The sequence below is a fragment of the Alternaria infectoria genome (assembly GCF_024043175.1).
Source record: "Alternaria infectoria strain BMP 0036 chromosome Unknown scaffold_2, whole genome shotgun sequence".
Lineage (NCBI taxonomy): Eukaryota > Fungi > Ascomycota > Dothideomycetes > Pleosporales > Pleosporaceae > Alternaria > Alternaria infectoria.
In genome coordinates, this window is record NW_026250691.1 from 953,525 (window position 1) to 973,916 (window position 20,392).

At 53.9% G+C, this 20,392-nt stretch overlaps 8 protein-coding genes across 8 annotated transcripts; 3 read left to right on the forward strand and 5 right to left on the reverse strand.

The window, feature by feature from the left end:
• Positions 1-1,362: 1,362 nt before the first annotated feature.
• J4E92_001758 (uncharacterized protein) lies at positions 1,363-2,457 on the reverse strand (the record flags this gene model as incomplete). The annotated part of the gene is made up of 1 exon (XM_051493169.1): positions 1,363-2,457. The coding sequence occupies one exon, from the start codon at positions 2,455-2,457 to the stop codon at positions 1,363-1,365; it is 1,095 nt and encodes a 364-aa protein (XP_051356400.1).
• A 4,541-nt stretch (positions 2,458-6,998) lies between these two features.
• Positions 6,999-9,814, reverse strand: J4E92_001759 (uncharacterized protein; the record flags this gene model as incomplete). The annotated part of the gene is made up of 3 exons (XM_051493170.1): positions 6,999-7,528; positions 7,581-7,928; positions 7,996-9,814. 3 exons carry the CDS (start codon positions 9,812-9,814, stop codon positions 6,999-7,001), a joined length of 2,697 nt encoding a protein of 898 aa, XP_051356401.1.
• Positions 9,815-10,137: 323 nt separating this feature from the next.
• J4E92_001760 (uncharacterized protein) lies at positions 10,138-11,264 on the forward strand (the record flags this gene model as incomplete). Its single annotated transcript, XM_051493171.1, has 2 exons — positions 10,138-10,488; positions 10,539-11,264. The coding sequence occupies 2 exons, from the start codon at positions 10,138-10,140 to the stop codon at positions 11,262-11,264; spliced, it is 1,077 nt and encodes a 358-aa protein (XP_051356402.1).
• A 102-nt stretch (positions 11,265-11,366) lies between these two features.
• Positions 11,367-13,683, reverse strand: J4E92_001761 (uncharacterized protein; the record flags this gene model as incomplete). The annotated part of the gene is made up of 2 exons (XM_051493172.1): positions 11,367-13,525; positions 13,584-13,683. 2 exons carry the CDS (start codon positions 13,681-13,683, stop codon positions 11,367-11,369), a joined length of 2,259 nt encoding a protein of 752 aa, XP_051356403.1.
• A 251-nt stretch (positions 13,684-13,934) lies between these two features.
• Positions 13,935-14,677, reverse strand: J4E92_001762 (uncharacterized protein; the record flags this gene model as incomplete). The annotated part of the gene is made up of 5 exons (XM_051493173.1): positions 13,935-14,076; positions 14,136-14,182; positions 14,231-14,521; positions 14,576-14,614; positions 14,666-14,677. 5 exons carry the CDS (start codon positions 14,675-14,677, stop codon positions 13,935-13,937), a joined length of 531 nt encoding a protein of 176 aa, XP_051356404.1.
• Positions 14,678-15,064: 387 nt separating this feature from the next.
• Positions 15,065-15,784, forward strand: J4E92_001763 (uncharacterized protein; the record flags this gene model as incomplete). The annotated part of the gene is made up of 2 exons (XM_051493174.1): positions 15,065-15,246; positions 15,334-15,784. 2 exons carry the CDS (start codon positions 15,065-15,067, stop codon positions 15,782-15,784), a joined length of 633 nt encoding a protein of 210 aa, XP_051356405.1.
• A 125-nt stretch (positions 15,785-15,909) lies between these two features.
• On the reverse strand, positions 15,910-17,015 carry J4E92_001764 (uncharacterized protein; the record flags this gene model as incomplete). The annotated part of the gene is made up of 4 exons (XM_051493175.1): positions 15,910-15,958; positions 16,016-16,277; positions 16,332-16,929; positions 16,980-17,015. The coding sequence occupies 4 exons, from the start codon at positions 17,013-17,015 to the stop codon at positions 15,910-15,912; spliced, it is 945 nt and encodes a 314-aa protein (XP_051356406.1).
• Positions 17,016-17,596: 581 nt separating this feature from the next.
• J4E92_001765 (uncharacterized protein) lies at positions 17,597-18,312 on the forward strand (the record flags this gene model as incomplete). Its single annotated transcript, XM_051493176.1, has 4 exons — positions 17,597-17,701; positions 17,755-18,024; positions 18,074-18,144; positions 18,198-18,312. 4 exons carry the CDS (start codon positions 17,597-17,599, stop codon positions 18,310-18,312), a joined length of 561 nt encoding a protein of 186 aa, XP_051356407.1.
• Between the last annotated feature and the right edge of the window lie 2,080 nt (positions 18,313-20,392).

Consider the following 20,392-nt stretch of genomic DNA (forward strand, 5'->3'; position numbering starts at 1 on the left):
ACTCAACTGCATCGGCAAAGGTGATAATGCCGTTATCTGGACTGGTAATGGTCAAGTGACGCAGTCGCTTGCAGCTGGTCGTTTCGACGTAGGCCCCCACAGGGAGGTCGACGGCGATCTTGCGGCAGGGTAGTAGATTAGCGGACTGTCCAGCGATGGGATGGTCTGGGAACGGTATGTGTGTATGTAGAGGTAGACCTTGTGGATGCATCGGAGTGTACTTGGATGCGAGATGTGTCTTCGAGGAATGACCAGTGTAGGTGCTCGAAGTCTTTGCTTGGTGTCGCCCCTACTTCGTATTCGATTGCACTCTCACTGTCACTCCCGTTGTCATTGTCAGCATCCCTTCATCTGTACCTTCGTCTTAGCTGTTGCTGGTCATTTTCCCGGCCATCAGAGTTGCGTTCTCAGTCATATCCTGTTTGTTGCTTGTGAACATAATGGTCGCAACAGATGGGAAGGAGAATGCGAGTTGCCACGGACATGACGGCACGGAACATCCCTCAAGCAATCGAGGTAGATATTAATCAAATGTTAATGTTGTCCAAGTTATGTACATCGACATGGCTACTTCTGCTCGAGTGAGTAGACGTTGATGGAACATTTCTCACGTTCAGGGTAGACCTCGCGATAGTCGATCTTGATAAGATATATTACTATTGGTATCTGTAGATGGTGAAACGAACCGAGACTCCATCGCTTAATACCATTACCAATTTCCGTTATGCGCCCCTTGGACATATGAAAGAGATATATAATACACCATACGCTCAAAACCATCCGATGACATATGAGAAGGACGGAACTCGGACGATGCGCTCACAAGCTGCGACAGAAAAAGCGCAAGGACATCTGCATGAGCTTGCACACAATATCCAGGTCAACGTGTCTAGAACACGATCAACTGTAGACCAACATATTGACGATGCACCCAAAACTCAAAACGCATTGGTAGCAATTTGCGTACACCACCTCGCCGTGCACCTTCTCGCCGATGTGGAGGGCTACACCCGAGGACGGCGAGATGTCATCCCTTTCACCGATAGTCGCCGTCCGAGAAGGTCCGTGGAACGGCACGATGCGCGCGGTTGGTGTCTGAGTGAGGCGTGGGCGGTGGAATGAAGGACGTCACATGTCTGGGATTGGGTCGCCAAGCATTGACACGAGGATAAGGTTTCCAACCGAAGGAGGACTTGTACGGTGTACTCGCTGCTGGGCTCAAGCCACGCGCCATGGTCTCGGAATTCGTAAAAGCAGCAAGTGTATGAAAGTCGTGTCGGTTGCCGGTACGTAAGGGGGATCCTACCTCCCAGAGGGTCGGGCGCATCAGCGGAGGTGTATCGTAACTCCGAGCCATGAACACTAAAGGAAGGTATTGCCAGCAATGGGACTAGTCCACTTTCCCTTCTTCGCGGCCCGCATCTCAGCGTACAGGGCTGGGTTGATGCCTTTCTTCTTACACCTCTTGAGTTCAGCTTCGGACAGAATACTTGTGTCGAAGTCGCTAGCACTCCATTTACTGCTTCCGCTTGACTTTGAGCCAGATCGACTTCGCTCCACGTTGTCTAGTATAGACTGAAGGGATCGTTCCTCGGGGTTAGACCGTTGCTCTTCTGATAGGGATGTTGTCGATCTTGAAAAGCTGGAGATGTGGGCGGACGTCCGATCAACCGAAGTTGACTTTGCTATGACTAGGCGAGTAGGGCTGGGAGGAGGATCTTGCGACTTGTCTGTCAACCGCCGAGGCATCATCTTCCGGAACAGTGACTGCGGTGTGTGGTGATCAAGACTCCCGTACTCTAGGGGTGTCTCTACGGGTGTCGACGTTCGCCTCGAGCTTCCACTTGATGAGTTCATTGAAGAGGGTTTGGACATGATACTGGGCGGAGGATTGGTTGGCGGATCATCTTCTAAGGTAAACCAATCCGGCGAAGGAGCCTCAACCTCAGGCGGGTCATGGCCATAGATGCTCTGATCATCAGATGCTGTCGTGTTTACCGAGTTGATAGTTTCCAGTGAAGTCTGGCGCCTTAGATGGGGAGGAAAGCGCTTGATGTTATTGATTTCCCTCTTGTTGTTGCGATACGATATGAGCCCGTGTGGATGTCGTCGCGTGGATTGCGGCTCAAGTTGGGGATCCGGTTCGGCTGACCGCACATTTTGAGGTTCTTCATTTCGAAACGGACGAGAAAACTGGCGGGCTGGATTCTTTGGCGGCGGCGCATCGACTGGATGCGCTCGGAGTGGATTGAGGCCTGCTGAGGCAGGACGAGATGTCGCTTGGCCGTCAATTGAAGCAGATCGACTGCGCGCTATTGGGGGTGGGGCTGCTTCATCCAGGTCTTCGTCGGATTCGTCAAAATCAAAAGTTCGGTGGTCCCTGTACTGTTTCTGCGCCTCGAGGGCAGCTCTCGGCGAACGACGGATGGCAGGCGGTAGGGCGTCGTCAACGTCCATGGCAGGTTGTGTGAAGTTGGATCATGACATCTGGAAAAAGGAAAATCAGATGTGAAAATGCCCCGATACCCAGCCTTCACGTCCCCGCCCAACCAGCCAAAGGTTCAATCATGACGCAGAACGGGCTGCCAGAATCCTATGGCGTGGGTTAGCGTGATCGGAGGATGCCTGTACCTTGCATAGCGTTCACGATGGGATCCGTCGACATGTCAGATCAGATCTGGTGTTGAGCATTAGCGCAGATGTAGAGACGCACGCTGATTACAGCTCGTCAGCTTCTATATACGGGTGTCTAGGAATGTGTAGACAGTCTTCTCATTTGCAGAACGGCCGAATGGGATGCGGAGACGGACGGCAGGAATCCTGTCGATTACGCGGGTGGCTAAGGTTTTCGGCCGTTTTGGCCGTTGGAGACTGGCCAGCCGTGCCAACGGCCTCGCCAGTCACGTGGGCAGGCGGCGTTGTTGCCTCTGCTGGGGAAGGTGTTCGGCGTCACTCGAAGCAGGCGCAAAGTCAAAACGCGTTTCAAGCGCCCAAGACGTGTCAGCAGCGGGCTGGGACATGGATGGGGCGCTGCGGTGGCTCCGAGCTGATCAGTGATGTTTCGACTTGAGCGGGACCTGACAGGCCCAGGCCGCTACGGCCGAAAGGGGCTAGGCGACGACCAACTAACCGCAGGTGGCTCCTTACTTACTTGAGCTTCACGGTCGCTGTGCACGCGAACAGCATGTATGCCACCACCACGACTCTAGCACCCCCGCCGCGCACGACAAGTGCCCGCTCGCCATGAGCAACGACGCGCCCACGCCCATCTCGGACGACGAGGTTGTGGCCCTGACCAAGGCGGCCTTTGAGCACTCCCGCCAGGACATCAACCACCGCGCCGCCGCCGAGACGCCCCGGGAACTGCAGCAGCAGCAGCCCGGCATTACGATTGACCTGGGCCACAAGAACATCGCCCGCCTGCCTGACGAGGTCATCGATGTCATCCGGGCCGAGATTGAAAGGTACACGGCCTTGCTGCCCGCGCCTGCTATGCCTGTAGTTGGCGGTAGAGAAGACTTGTTGACCTGTTAGGCTCGCTCTTTCCCACAACCTCCTCTCGACCCTCCCCTCGCGCCTCATCGAATGCAGGCGCCTCCGCTACCTCAACGTGCGCTACAATGCCATGCGCGAGATTCCCAATGCCGTATGTTGGCCCCCGCAGTACCCTCCGCCGGCAAGACCCGCTGACACCGCCCCAGATCCTCGAGATGACCTCGCTGGAAATCCTCGACGTGAGCAGGAACAAGATCAGGATCATCCCGCCCAAAATTGCAAACTTGACGTCTTTGAAGGTGCTGGCAATCGCAAAGAACAAGATTGAGGAACTGCCCGTGTGTCTGGGCGAGATCAACAGCTTGCAGGTCCTTAAGCTAGACGGCAACCAGCTGGTCTTCCCCCCGCCCGACGTGTGCACCATCAAGGACAACGCCCCCTCACCCGCAAACGAGAACGAGCGCGATGCCGTCATAGCCACACAAGTCAAACGCTTCATGCGACAACACATTGCAAAGGAGCGTCAGCGGTCCGATTTGGAAAGACTGCGTGTCGAGTCTTCTGGGGACGAGAGCTGGACCGAAAGCAACCCGGAGACACCGCGTCCGTCGAAGCGAGCCAACGGGGGGCGCTTCCCAGTCAGGCCCAGTGTAGGCAACATCGACGGCTTCTCCGACGCCAAGGCAGACTCTCCTGGCCTGCCTGTCCCACCTATTCCGGTTCGATCTCACTACCGCGTCGGTTCTACAACGAGCAACGGCAATGGCGCGGGCATCGTCGTTTCGAAGAAGCCTCCGGTTTCGCCGCTGGTCTTGACAAACGGGAATAACGAGCGTAATCGAAGCCAGAGTGAGGGTTCGGGGCCTTCGTCGCACCGCCAGAAGCGAATGGGCATATACACCAACAAGACGTCTGAGCTGGGTTCCGTCGACGAGCTGCGGCGGACAAGTCACTTCCGCGGCTTCAGCCAGGGAATCGTTGTTCCTGCTCACTCCGCAGCGAATGGTCTGTCAGGTCCTGCGACCGCTGGTGTTTATGGAGATACCGGTACCGTCAGATCCCTCGCGAACCGTCCACTATCCGACGTACGAGAACACAGGCGGAACTCGCGTGCGCCGGACATTGTCGTCGAAGCTGCCAAGAACTTTCTCTATGCTATTTCTCAGCTGCACGACTGCGTCTCACACATGGTACGCTCAATCAAGCTCACCGCCAAGACGAAAGAGAGCCTGCGTCGCAAGGAAGACTTTTACCGCAGGTACTCAACTACCTACCTGAACATCCGAGCGCTGAACGAGGTTCTGCACAAGTTTGACAGGCTAGTCGAAGAGGACGAAGAAGATGCCCAGAAGCTTTCCAGAAGCGTGTACATGTATGCGCTAAGGTGCCTCGAATCTTTCATGTCCATCAGTCTCTCAATTGCCGAGAACCGCGTCGAGATCACCCAGAACGCAAATGTGCACATTATGCGGACTTTCTTGTTTCTCCAGCAAGCAAGCATGATCGAGATGAGGAACGCCTGTTCGGTCCTGGGCGCGCAATTCAAGGACACTTCGGTAACTTTGCGCAAGCCCAGCAATCCTGACCCAGTAGCTACAGTGCGCGCACGCCCATCTAGGGTGAATCGTCGATTCCAGGCATCACCGCCCCAGCGCAACGGCGGCTATCAGATGCCCCCGCCAGTTATACTGCACAGCAATGACAACAGTCGATCAAATACTTTGACGAGCATCAGCGCCGCCACGCCGCGTTCCGGAGAGTCGTTCTCAACACTAGCGCCGTCCATGACCCGATCGAACACACTGACCAGCAGTTTCGACGAAGCAGATGAAGACGCTCAATTCGACCGAGTCTATTCGAAACTCAGGAATGCATCCGACAGCTGCAGGCAATCTATGCCACAGATCACACGTATGATGCGAGAACAGTTCGACGGTCTGCGACGCGATCTTGACAACGAGGATCCCCGAATAAAGGCGCTAGCGAACCTCATTGATAAGAGCAATGATGTCCAGCAGATGACAAATCCTCTTGCCGCCCGCCTGTCACAGATGCAGCTTAAAGACAGCTACACTAGGAACCAGCCCGAGTTCTGGCAGCAATGCATGGGTTTCATCAGGGTACGTTGATCCATGTTTTGTTTCGAATCGAAGTTTCGCGAACTGGATGTTGACTTACGTTTGTTTCAGGCTTGGCAAGAACTTGCCGCGGCGTATACCCAGCAGGGCCGAGAACACAAGCTGCTCTCTGGAGAGATCAAACAGCTTATGCGGCCACTGCACAAGATGGTCAAGGAAGCCACTCTGGCTATCAACGACAGCCCGTGGTCGCATCTCACTAGCAGCAATACGGGGTTGATGGGTCCACCGAGCTTGTCGTCCATCACTTCACGCGTGCAACCACCTAGATTCATGAAGCAACCCAACGGGACCATGTCTTCGAGCGGCGGACCTTCGTTCCCGGGCCCCATCAACACGTCTATTCCAGCGATGGCTTCGGTCTTCTCCGCGCAGCCATACTCTAATGCCAGCTTCGGGTCGCAAGGCTCGGGTGGGTACGGCACACCCGTTCCGGCGACACCCCTCAGTGCCGCCCTAGGAGCAGCTGCTCAAGCGACTGTCCCAAACACGCCTCGCGTCTCTCAACCTTCCAACACGCTCAACGTCTTCGAGCGGGCTGATCGCTTGCTCAGCCAGACCAGTCGACGTGTGTAATTTACAAACGACGTATGGACTGTAACGTACCCCTGACTTCGCCTATACAAGTCATGCTGATGCACAGCAACGTAACTACGTATTCTCTCCTTTACCTTTCTATACTTGTACTTCAGAATGATCTTTTTGTTTTGTATTGCATACTATTAGCGACGGCGTTTGTCCGGATTTCACTCTTTTTTCCTTTGGCAACGGACGGGCATATTCGGGCTTGCATATCGGACATGGTGTTTGAGATAGGTCGGGATCAATCTTTTTTCTATTGCATACTGGGCGTTTTCTTGTCTTTGGTCTTGATGGAGCTGGATGGAAGGTTGCTTGATCAAATGGTCGGCTGAAGGATGGATTGGTCGAACCTCTGGTTAGGTCGGAATGATATGGCGCACATACGACACGAGTCTTAATGTCTACAATGAGGGCTGGCTGCCTGGTTCGTGGCAAGAGATGGGTTTCCAGTTCGCTGGCAGAAGTCGTAACGGAATATATGGCGCTAGCTGCCATGACGCTGAGAATGAGAAGCGATTGTTCATGCAGACAAAGTGCCCAATGCAGAAGACACCACGAGAAGGTGTACTCGTGAAGTGAAGAACACCCAGAAACCGGAACACAGATATTGATAAAATAGAAATATGTCTTATTGATACGTCAAGAGCGTTATAGTAGCCAATTTCGAGAACCTCAACGCCGTTCCTGCCTTTGTAGATGTAACCCAACCAACGCGACCAGGCGTGTACAGTCCAACCCATCCAAGTATACACAACGAATACAACATTGTCAACTGCCCACCCCTCAAAGCCTAACATTCGCACCAATCTTCCCACCCTTGAACCAGATATCTTCCCTCCACTCCCCAATCCTCACACCCACATACGCAAAAGCACTGAGTTTCAACTGCCCACCCAGCGCCCTCTTGATAGCCTCGTAACCAAGACTACCAAACGACCAGTCAACGGGCAAGCGAGGTGATTCCGACAGGCCAGGCGGGACAGCAAAAGGCGAGTCGTAGACGATTTTGCCCGCAGTGTGGCCTTCGTAGTAGGCGGTTGCGTCCATGCTGGTGATGTACATGGTGGTGGAGCGGAAGGGGGAGGCGAGGGTAAAGACAGCGGTGCTGGTGATGAGGTGCATGGTGGTGCCGCGGATAAAGTGAGATCTGCCATCATCGTCTGGGTCGGGGTTGGAGCCGTCGTCGGGTTTCTTGGGGGTGGACATGTGCGGCATGGGGCGTTCGATGGGGAATTGCGAGAGGAAGCGGCCGATGAAGGGAACGGCTGGGACAGACTTTTCATGAGCTTGCACGGTTATCGTGGTGTTGTATCCTGGTGGATGGGTCAGTGGTTGGATGTATTGTGTTGACATTTAGGGACGTACCTGATATGTACTGCGAGAGTAGTTCTGCTCCGATCTTCTTGCCCTTGTCGCCACCATATGTGTAGGGATCCCAGAGGACAGAGGCAAGCTTGTTCGTGTTGTTACCAGGAGAAACCTCCATATCCTTAACCGTCGCACTGCCAATGTGAGAGCCATTGGCTAGGATGTTGATGTTAAAGTAAGGGACCGTAGCAGAGTATTTCGAAGGATTCGTAAAGTTGACGAGGGCCGTGATGGTAAGGGAAGTGGGCGAAGTTTCGACAATGGCTAGGTTACCAACTTGTACGTTGATCTTGCTCGCCTCGTCCTTACCGTCACCAGGCTGAGCGTCTTTGCCGCCATGAATCGCTGAACGCCAAAAGTTAGCTAATTGCAGGGATCGCGGCCAAACTTGGATCACGAACTGGTTACGAACGTTTGACTGGTACGACACCTTGCGCCGGAATGCCTCGCACTGCGAGTTTGCCCATGGGCGTATCCACGCCAACGCTGACCGCAGCCTTGAGGTCCATCAGGATTGATTTGCCGCCGAAGAGCAGAGCTTGCACAACCTCACTGAAGAGGTCATCGTCGAGAATCTCGATGGGTGCGTTCTTGATAACGGATTGAACAAGGAGGGAGGGTCCTTCAGAGCCATGGCCTTCAATGCGGGTGGAGTTTGCCTTTTGCCACTTTTCAAGGTTCATCTTTCCGAGCTTCTTCTTGTGATAGTAGATATCTGCATCAGCTTTGACTTGGGTGACATCAACGGGGAAGTTCATCTCGTGGGGTAGTCCGATGTCAACATTGACAATACCAGAGATCTTGGGACGAGCTTCAGGTGTGCCGGGCTCAGCGAAAGGGTTGGGCAGGCTGAAGTGCATGTCGGCAAGAGAGAAGTTCTTGATAAGGCTTCCCATGGACTTTCCGGCAAAGGGAACCGGGACGGTAATGTCCTTGAGCAGCTCACGGGCCCAATCGGGTGTAGCTGGGTCAGGGAACTTGCAGCAGTTGATGTAGATGGTTGCGTCTTGGCCCTTCATGTAGTCGCCCAAGAAGGCGTCAAGCGGAGACTTGGCCGAGTTGGGGCAGACTTCAGTCATGCGATCTGAGAGCTTGTCGACGTTGCCAGTGACATCGACCTTGACGTCTGAGTTGGGCTTGATTTCGAGCTGGCCAGTCTGAGCGGTTCCAAGCATGATGTGCTTGTCAGATGCCGAGCAGCCCTCAATGCCCACGTCGACAGCTACTGGAGGCAGCGTGATCTGGACAGGGAAGTCGTTCTGCACGACGATAGAGGCGTCGGCACCAAGACCCTTTTGCCCATGCTTGGCCTCGCCGAGGTTGAGTTTCGTGATGTTGTAGTGGGGAAGAGTAGGAATGTCGCCGCTCTGGAAGACCATGGACTGCTCGATGAGCTGCTCGCCGATGTTGATCAATCCAGACTTGAGAGGGACGGAAGCCTTGCCCTTGAGCCTTATCTGCCCCAGTCGGCCATCGATCCAGTCGTTGGCGACGCTGCGGATACCGTCGGGCGAACCAGACTGGACGGTCGCAATAAACGAGACATGGGTCGTGTGGCCATTCCTGATGTTTACCTTCAAGCCAGGTATCTTGGCCGTGCCAATCAAGACGTTGCCGTACTCGGGCAGGTAGACGTCGGCATCGAAGGGCCCCGTCTCAGCTTCGTGCGCAATCCAGGTGCCGAAGCGGCCGAGGTTGCGCACGCTCTGCTTCTTCACTTTGTTCGCGTCCATGGTAAAGTCGCCTTCTATGTGCACCTTCGCGCCGTGGTCAGTCAGCCCGTCCATGGAAAGCTTGGTGGGCTTGAAGTCGGCGGCCTGCATCGAGTACTCCTCGATGCTCTCCTTGGCGAGGAAGCCGAGCATGATGAAGACGACGAGCAGACACAGCAAGATGAGAGCCAGTATGCTCGGCCATCGCTTCTTCCACAGCGGGACTTTGCCACTGCCGCTCTTATCTGAGGAGCCACTGAGCGAGCGCAGCAACGAGCGTGTCGCAGGCGTGGCTTCGGCGTCGTCTGGTCTGTCGTGCTCATCGCGGTCTTCCTGCGACAGGAGCGGCGTCTGTTCGGTGGTGCGACTCGACTGCTGCGAGCGTGCTGAGCGCGACGAGCGGGCGGACTTGTGCGAGGCCGGGCGCGAACTAGAGTTGCGGGTGTTGGCGGCGGAGCCCCACTGCTCCTCTTCGGGGTTGTCCATCTTCAGACGGAGGGGCGTCCAGGCGAGGGACATGACATGCGGAGAGATGGAGGGGTCGAGGTGAAGGGAAGAAAGGAACCAGGGCGGTTGACGGGTGGTGGAGGGAGTTGTTCATCGTCTCGTCATGAACTCAGCCACTGCCTGGGCCGGATAAGACCAGGAGCGACGTGTGCCCGTGCCTGCCGCGGCCGCTAGCCCCGACCCCAGCGTCTCCACAAACATGCGTCACCTCTTAGTGCGCTTTCACAATAATTCACTGCTGACAGGCCCGCGCCTGTGACTCAATTGCCTGCTGTTGGGACGACATAAATACTTTGATTCACTCCGTCTAGCTTCCGAAAAACCATTGAAGCAACATGCCCGCTTTCCGTCCTTCGCCCGCTGCTCTGCGGAGCTTGCGCCGCTGCTACTCTACCTCCTCACCAGCGACACCGCCGACATCGCCATTCGCACCCCGACATCTCCTCTCTATAGCCGACCTCACACCTGCTGAGCTGACCACGCTCGTCCAAAATGCACACCAACATAAGACGACTATCAAGCAGACAGGCGAGGTGCCGCACTCGATGCGCGGGGCATTGGCAGGCAGGACCGTCGCAATGACCTTCAGTAAGCGGAGCACGCGCACGAGGGTATCGACAGAAGGCGCCATCGCAGCATTTGGTGGCTCTCCTATGTTCCTCGGTAAAGATGATATCCAATTGGGTGTATGATGGCTCCTTCCATATCCTGAAAGCCCGCTGACACAGCATTCCAGGTCAACGAGTCTCTCTACGACACCTCGCTCGTCCTCTCCAGCATGACGGCCGCCATCGTAGCCCGCGTAGGCCCCCACTCTGACGTAGCCGACCTCGCAAAGCACTCGAGCGTGCCTGTCATAAACGCCCTCTCCGACCTCTACCACCCTCTCCAGATCATCGCCGACCTGCTCACCATGGCCGAGATCTACCCCTCCACATCCTCCACCTCTCTCGGTCTCGAAGGCCTGAAAATTGCGTGGATAGGAGACGCCAACAACGTCCTCTTCGATCTAGCCATCGGCGCAACAAAACTCGGCATCGACATCGCCGTCGCAACCCCCGCTGGCTACGAGATCCCCCAAGCAATGCGCGAAGTCATCTCCCACGCTGCGCAAACCTCTCACCACCCGGGAAAACTGCTCGAGACAAACACACCCGAAGAAGCCATCAAGAGCGCCGACATTCTCGTGACAGATACATGGGTGTCCATGGGCCAGGAAGAGGAAACCGCCAAACGCCTAAAAGCCTTCTCAGGCTTCCAGATCACATCTGAGCTGGCGAAACGGGGTGGTGCCAAGGACAACTGGAGCTTCATGCACTGCCTTCCCAGGCATCCCGAGGAGGTTGCTGATGAGGTCTTCTACGGACCCAGGAGCGTCGTGTTCAAGGAGGCGGAAAACAGGTTATGGGCTGCCATCTCCGCGCTGGAAGCGTTTGTAGTAAACAAGGGGAATATTCAGTGACTAGATCCGTGGTTCGAATAGGACAATCTACAGGAATTTTCGTCTTCATGTCTATTACGAACGTATACCAAACTACCTATCCAGCCATTCAACAACTCCACCTCACTCCCTCTTCTTCTCTTTCTCCTGCCCAACCTCCTTCTCCGCTTCACCATTCACTTCATCTCCATCCTTCCTCTCCTTCAACCCCTCAACACCCTTTCCCCAAGCCCCAGCCTTCTTCCCCCACGTCATCATGCCCCAAGCATGCGTCCAGCTAAACTTCGGTGGCGCATCAGGATGGGTCCGGAACGGACTGGCACCATGCTTGAACATATCCTCCATTTCCCTCTGTCGGTCTTTTTCCAGCTCATCTTTTGACAAGATCTTCGTATTCGGCGGCAGCGAATCCGGGGCCGGCGCTGGAGTAGCAGCAGGGGTAGGACGAGATGTAATAGAAGAAAAAAGCTTCTCCCAATGTCTCGACTCCACCGGCAACGGCCTCCACCAACCGGTCCCGTCTCCACTCTCCACACCCGTCGCCGATGCAGACGAAGCAGCAGCAAACCTCTCCCACCACTTCCTCGAACACATCTCCCAAATCCGACTCTCGGCCCTCTTGACCGCAAACTTCTCATCCTCACCCGTCAGCCCCCCTATATTCGCAAAGTCAGGACTACCAGGCCCAAACTTGCGTTCGTCCGTGAAAGACGTGCCCGCCTGGCGAGACCGGTTCGGCGGGTCGTCTTCGAGTGCGTCTTCAGCCAGCGTGTCGGAAGAGTAGGAAGAGATGTTTGGTCGGAAGGGCGAATTGAGATCTTGATAAATTTCAGAATAGGTTTCTGGGTACACGGCGTCGGAGTCTAGGGTCTCTTGGCCTGGTTCGCTGGATGCGGAGGGGATTTTGGCGGGGAAGAAGATGCCGTCCGGGCCGGCGGCTGCGGTGATTATCAGTCTGCAGCGGGCTTCGTACATGGCGTCGAGGAGGGTGATGAAGCGTCGTGCTTCGCTCTTCATTAGTAAACCCATGACTGGCACGTCGGTTACGATGAACGTGTGGTAGGTGGATGCCAGCGTGATGTAGTCTGCGGGGCCGAGAACTGCGCCGCAGAGTTCGGCGAATGTGAAGAATGCTACGCCGTTGTATTGCGCGGGGATCTCTAAGGGCCGGTTGTACACGGTGAGCGTTGCGGGTTCCCAGGGAATGGGGTAGGAGTGGTTGGTTGCGGATTCGACAACTGTGTTGAAAGATTCTCCGAATTCGATCATGGTTTCGGCCGTGGTGGGCTGGATGAGGTAGTTCTTCGGGAGGTAGGTTGATGGGGTGGTGGAGTCTGTTGGTGCGTCGGAGACTTCTGCGGTACCCGTCGCCCCAGCTACTGGAGTTGAAGTTGACGTGGTGCTAGCGAGAGCTTCGGAAGCAGGCATCTGCACACTATCCCTCCTCTCCTCCTCTTCCTCTCTCTCAATCTTCCGGTAGTCCTTCTTCCCCTCCATCTCCCAAACTTCGCACCGGGCCCTTAGAACCTCCAAGAACGCAGCGAACTCTCCCATCTGGCCCGCTCCATCGTCTCTACGTGTATACGTGCTCTTACTCATACTCCATCCCAGGCGACTGAGCCGGTTTACTGGGCGCGAAAACTCCATGCCTGCGGCTTTGGCTAGCTCTTCCGGCATGCGGTTACTAGTCGCAATGAGCACGCCGCCAAGCTGGAAGAAGGACGTCATAAGATTAGACAGAACCTTGCTAGCCGCACGATCTGGGAGTTGGAATTCGTCCAGGAAGAGGATGGGAGACTTCTCAATGAGGTCGCGTGCGACCAGGAGTAGGGAATACTCATCGTGAGTAGCTCCCGGGCCAGCGACTAGCGATCTCGACATGCGGAGCTGCTCTAGGCGCGAGATGGTGTCGAGCATGAAGGTATTGAAGTGCCAGCGTCGCTTCTTGCGGTTTGGTAGACAGTCTTGGAACAGGTCTATGAGCATGGATTTCCCCGTTCCGACTTCGCCGTGGAGCATGAGGCCTTTTGGACTCTGCAGTTGCATAGCTTCATCGTGGCTGGTTAGGACACGCGTCAACGCTACAGAGTCTCTTTTGTCTTTTTGCGCGAGGAGAGATGTCCACACGCCCCTTCTACCGAAGCGGTTGACATGGGTATCTGTTGATGATGATGCATCTTGACCCGCATCGACGGCTCTGGTGAGTTGTTGGAGTCTCTTGGAATACTCTACACTCGGTTCATAGTCAATCAAACGGTCGTAGAGCTTTTGTAAATGTAATGCTGTAATTCATGTTAGTACATCCTCACACTAGTTTCGTCTAAATGGTAGACGTCATACCCAGGCGATGCTGCGCAGGATCAGGTCGGATCTTCTGTGTAGCAATGAGACTGCGATAGAGCACCAAGGGGTTGGTGATGGTAACACCGGTGGAAGGCATTGGTAGTCATTGGTTGTAAGAGTCAAAGTCTATGTGGCATGATGCTTGAGTGTTCGACATGGCCGAGGTGATCTGCCATGACATTGGACTAGACTGCAATCGGCGCTAGCGCTTTTGGGAAGTCCCGATATTTTATCGACGTGGTACGCGGCATCGAACGAAGGGAGGTTGGCAATCAGAACGTGGAAATCGAATATTTGCTATAAACGCCGGCCTGATGCAACATGGTATCGTGCTTGGTATAAGGTGAATCAAATGCTGGTGACGCCTGGAGACCATGCGTCGGCTATCTTTTTGACTTCTTGGATGAACTTCCGACTTGTGATTTGAGTCGAGCCGATCCTTTGCTCGGCATTTGCTGTGACTGGAGAGTGCTCATCTGGGTCGTAGAACCTACATAATGGCACCAAAGTCAGTATGCGTCTCAACCGAGCATCGTCCTGGAGTCTTACGGGTTTCTTAACAGCTTGATGTAAGCTGTCTGCAACGCCCTAAACGCCTAATAGATGTTAGAAAATGACGCTTATCTTGACAGCTTCAAGCTTACGGGTTTCATATCTGCATCTCGCAGCCCAACGGCAGTCGAGGTCTTGCTGTCAAGCGCAGTAGCTGGCCTTCCTTCCATGTCGACCACAATGACAAACTTGACTCCGGTATTGGTGAGCCATCCATACATCGCTAACCTCTCATCGACGGCCTGGAGAAGACCAAAGTCTTGATCTGCTGTTTTGTGTGGTAGGCGGGCTTCGAAGATGTCTAGACATGACGAAAGAAGGAACTGGAACTCCAGTGGCGCCCTCTCTTCTGCTGGGAAAAGTGATATATGGAGGGGGTTGTTCTATCAAAAGGGTCAATTCTATCTAGGTTGGAGATGTATACCAGGTGTACTAACATGCTTGCCAATTACGCCGATGCACGCAATGGACGGGACCTGGGACAGTCATCAGCGCATACCCCAAGTCCTTGGAACTTTCACTCTTACCCGGCCTGACATGTTGAAACGATATCACAAGCTTGGATGGGTTTGGTGGATCTGGGAGTATGCGGAGTAGGCTGGCCGACGTAGACCGAAAGGGTGATGGAGGGAGGAGCGATCGCCGGCTAACCTATCAGACGCCACCAAAATCGACGACTAATCGATTTCCGCCAAGCACTTTGCTGCACCTACCTCATCGACACAACTTCGCGACTCCTCGACCGCCACCCCACATCTCGCCTCTCCACTCCTTCCCTCCCGACCTTCCCTTGTGTCTGTCGCAATCATGTTCTCGACAACACGGTCTGCGGCCTCAATGGCTCTGCGAGGTTTGTCCCCGCCACCCCGAAAGCTCGCCGCCGACCGGGACTGACAGTGTGGACAGCCAAACCCGCGACGGCGCTCATGCCCTTCCGCGCCGGAAGCGCTGCTTTCCTCTCCTCGAGCTCTTCGGATAGGGCCACGACCATGAAGACGCCCGCGACCATCCCCGGCAACCCTGGAGCGCCACCACCGATGAAGTCCGCGCGAGTCGAGGTGCCATTGCCGAGTCAGGAGGGAAAGAAGGGTGCTATGCAATACGCATTGTATGTGATACCTTGAAAAAGCCCCGGAGCATGAGGCAGGGCGACAGGATGGGATGTACAAAGGCACAGGCTAACGTGCGGCAACAGGACCACACTCGACCAAGTAGCCAACTGGGCCCGCCAAAGCTCCCTATGGCCCATGACTTTTGGTCTCGCATGCTGCGCCGTCGAGATGATGCACTTGTCTACCCCACGATACGATCAGGATCGTCTCGGTATCATTTTCCGTGCCTCGCCCCGACAGTCCGACGTCATGATCGTAGCCGGAACCCTCACAAACAAGATGGCGCCAGCGCTGCGACAGGTCTACGACCAGATGCCCGACCCACGATGGGTTATTTCCATGGGCAGCTGCGCCAACGGAGGAGGATACTACCACTACAGCTACTCGGTCACAAGAGGATGCGACAGGATCGTGCCAGTAGACATCTACGTACCCGGCTGCCCGCCTACTGCCGAGGCGCTCATGTACGGAATCTTCCAACTGCAGAAGAAGATGAGGCATACCAAGATCACCAGGATGTGGTACAGGAAGTAGAGTGTGTTTTGGGTTGTGCGGTCTAGTCATTGGTCGTTTTATCTGCGAGTTTTGAGGGAGCAGATTCCTCTTGTACAAATCGATCTTCTATATGCATAGTCTATACCAAGTAAGGTGTGATGGGGTTACGCTGTCTCACCAAGTCCAAACATCTTGATCGAGTTCTTCCATGCTCTACATCATGATCAGCATCTTCCTGTTGTACATATCAGAAGGGAAAGGATAACTTACGCGTCGCATACCTCCTCCACGGTGATCTCCTTGATCTTTGCAATCGCATGTGCCACATGTGGTATCGTGGCTGGCTCATTCCGCCCCTTGACCATCATGCCCTTGGCGAACTTCTCCTTCTTGACCGCCTTGGGTAGCGGAGGTGCGTCTTGCAGATACTTGGCTGATGCATGACTAGGTCGCATCTCGCACCACGGGCCATCCGTCTCGATCTGCAGACGCTCAAGTGGTATTTGCTTGACAACTTCGATGTTCTCATCGGCTAGAAAACCAAGTCAGCCGAATAAGCAGTCGCGACAGGCTCGAAAAGACTCACTCTTCATGCTACAACCGTTAACCCCGATATCAAATCCTAGATCAACAAGCCGTTTCATCTCCTCTGCCGTTCCAGTAAAACTATGCACCAGCCCCCGTTTCGGCAACTTCTCCAATTTCGCCGTGAGAATCTTCTCAAAGTCCTCGCTCGCAGCCCGCGAATGGAGGAAAAGTGGTAGCTGTACATCAATCGCGATGTCCAACTGTGCTTCAAAGTACTTCAACTGCGGCTCCTTCGCCGTCAAGAACAGTCGATCATAATCAAGTCCTATCTCGCCAAACGCCACCGCATGACCCGCTTCTTTAGCCTCAAGCGCCAGACTCTTCAACGCAGATAGCAGTTCAGATGGGCCTCCAGGATGCGTATCGAAGTGTTTTGCAGAGCAGGGATGTACACCGACGGTTGCGTAGCATTGTCCTGGGTGCGCTTTGGCGATTTCAACGGCGTGTTTGGATTCCCCAAGGTCGGAACCTGTTACCATGAATTTCTTGCAGCCGGCGTCCACGGCGCGTTGGATCACGTCTTCAAAGTCATCTTCGTGCCGTTTGGTGCCATGGTATTCTCCCCGATAGATTGGGTCTGTGAAGTTGATGCCGATCTGGGGTGGGTTAATGGTGGATGGGGTAAGGTGGTGGGGTGCGGACCGACATCGATGTATTTGAGTTGAGGGGCTTCTGTTGCCATGTTGGGTATATTTAACTTTAAATTCCCGCTGAATAGTCTTATGGCTAGGACGTGTATTAGTACGGAATATATGAGTTCAGATGTTCTCTTTCAAGACGGAAGACATGATGACGCACTTGCAAAATTGCTAGACAGAGCTCCGATCGGGCTGAAAAGGCGCAGATTAAGAGCCGGATAGATTTTGGGGCTGGAATTGCAGAGCCTCAGGGTTCGACAGGACCTCAGAAACATCGATGACACTGATGGTGGGAATCTATTCGTTGGATTGATCGTTGTTGCCTCAAAGTGACTCTGACTAAGCTGCTTCGAGCCTAGTTTCAATGCTGGCATCTCTCGCACAGCCACCCTTCATCACAACTACTAACCTCTACGCCCTTTTTCGTCACTACAAACCCAGACTGCATCAAGCATTCATATCACTCGGTTGATTTGTGGAGTAATATAGACCTTAGAGCAACCAGGAGACTAGTCTGTTGCTGTTTTACAGCGTTCTGCGTCATCTTAGATACCTAGGTACTTTGCGCACTTGCGCGCCTTTGCTGCCGACTTGACAACAACCGCGAACACAATTTGGAATCTCGATGGAGAATCTGTGGCATCTTCGCCGTGTGGCGGACAACGCCGCGAAGGCTTGCTGGATTTGCTACAAGCCATCTACCAGTGTTTTGATTACTCCTACCAACAAGGTGCGAAACGACGGATGGTAGGCTGTACTTCAACGATACTGACTTATCTGAAGGACTTCTTTTACATATGTCCTGGACACTTGGTCGACCGTGGATTCTGTCAACCGGAAGCGGACGAAGCTAAACGAGTCGCAGACCAGAAGAAGCAAGAAGAGCTGGATCGTGAGATCGAAGCTGTGAAGAAAGAGTACGAGGAGAAGCAGAAGCTTAAGCGAGAAAAGCGGAAAGGGAAAGATAAGGAAAAGGACAAGGAGAAAGAGAAGGAGACCAAAGGCAAAGAAGCAGAGGAGGACAAGCAGGATGAGAAAGCCAAAGACGACAAAGCATGTGATGTGCACCTTCACTTCATCACTGTGCTAACTTCCTATGCAGATCAAGGAGCTCTCCAAAACCAAGGATCAAGCCCAGGCTGAACTTGGCCCGCGCATATACCAACTCAACAAGTGGGGCCGCATTTACAGACTCCTTGCTCCAGCTACATACTGACCCTGCACAGGAACTTCTATCAAATGCGTCTAGACAAGCTGCGGAATGCTGAGATTGCTAAACGGAATCGCGAACGACTGAACAACCCTGCAAACTTTCCGTCCGTGCCTAGCGGAAATCCTTAGACGCAGAGCGCGTCCTAATATCGACAATGGTCAATGTCACAGACCAGTCGTTGCTCCCGTCACCTTGGAGGAATTCATACCCGCATTTCGCCCGGCAGCAGGCAGGATCGGCTTATGCGAACAGCGACGGACCCCACGGCCGCCGGCCTTAGATCCTTCGAAGACGATGCAGTCAGCTTTTAGCGGCCGGTTCAAAGGCCATGCTTACCGAATGTCATACGTGTCACGCATATCGTCTGTTTATAGTTACGGTCAAACCAGATCTTTCGCCCTTCGGTAGTCTTCGCCTAGGGACGTTAATCGCTACCAGTGTGACGGGGATAGTCGGATACATTCATCCGTTCGACAGGTGCTACTTTCAGTCAACAACGCTCACACACTGCAGATTTACTCGCAAGATTCAGCCAGTCACACTTCGCTTGTGCAGACATCGTGCGGAAGTGGCTTGGGTGCTTGTAAGACGGCAGTAACTCCTATACCGATCTAAGCTGTCTTCATGCAAGTTTGTATGTCTGGTCTTGGCTACTCCCAATTGAGGTGGGGTTCTAGTTCGCTGCATCCATCCTCAAAGTTTCGGGGCCAGATATTAACTCATGGCTCTCGGATTTGGTGTGCTCATGATGAAGAGGCAATGATCAGCTCACTCAGTTGGCCCATGTCAGCCGTACACCAACCCATATGCTGTGTTATGACCCTTCATCTACGCCAAAGTTGCTTATCAGTATGTTCAGCAAGTCGTGGTACCCCGAGATCTTGGTATAACAACCAACGCTGTGTATCCAATCACTTCCGAGACCGGCACGTGTCGTGACAGGTACAAATCCTCGCTACGCAAGCCTAAACAAGGACAAGCTATACTGTGATCGAACGATTTGCAGGCAATCTGACAGTAATGGCACTGTGACCGATCTCTATGGGGCAGAGAGGAAGTGACAAGGGCACACAGCTCGTTGTTACCACGCAATGGCGCACCCCGCCTGTTCACCCTTTCGCTTATACCATTTGTCACCACATCGCATCTACTGAGTCATCTCATATCTGCGCGGGTGGTGACACGATAGGAGTCTTGGCGATGTGCTAACTCAGGAAGGATGCCCTTCTCAACGACATCCGCTGTGCCAAGCATCGCAACGGCTTGGGCACTTGGGTGTGTATGCAATGAGGAACATTGCTCAAAAGTACGCCGTTTCGAGTATGATACTATACAGCAGTCAAGAGCCATACGTTGTCTCCAACTTCTCCAACTCATGGAAGCGCTGATGCTATCCACCGCTTGGCACTGCATGCCATCTACGCTCCGCCGCTTCGCAATGCAGTCTATCCCAGCCCTACATTATCTCCTCAAACGCTCACCCGTTCATGTCTTAGATTTTTACTACATATTCAGATATCCGCTAATACCACGGTACAGGCCGTCCAACTACCGCCACTAAACGCGCCCTCCAGCCAGCCTCTTCTTTAAGATGCCAATGAGTGAGCACGAACGGGTAATCACGCGAACAAATCTCGAACCCTGCCTCAAGCAGCGGACTAAACGGTAACAGTAAGCCTCGCTTCCGATCTGCGCGCGTCAGCATCGTCCCGCGCATCTACTCAGCGACACATCACGTACTGCATCACATGCATGCTAGCAGCTTAATTTTCCGTTCGATTTGTCTTGCTTTGTTTTTTTGTTTATTGAAATCGCTTATATCTTCCCATAAGGTGGAGTCCATGACGGCGCAGAAGCCCTTTGCAGCATAGTCTGTTGGATGCGTAGGGCGTAATGTCGACACGCATCTTGTGACACTTGTTTGTCTCTAGCCTTGCAATAGGGCAATCTCACGATCCTGCAGCCACAATGCTGCTAGCTCATGGTGTCTCCGCTGCTTTAGTCTGTTCAGGCGTCCAAGGGAAAAGCTTTTGCGAGAGTGGACCTAGGGATCGATCCTACGACCTGGGATCAATGTCAGCGTAAGCACTTGACTGAGTGCAGTGTTTCGCGAACTCAGTTCCCGGTGATGTTGAAACATTTCCTTTTTGGTCTTGATTGATATTGAAGTATGTGGGATGCCGTGTTATGCGGTTGCAGATCTTGCGA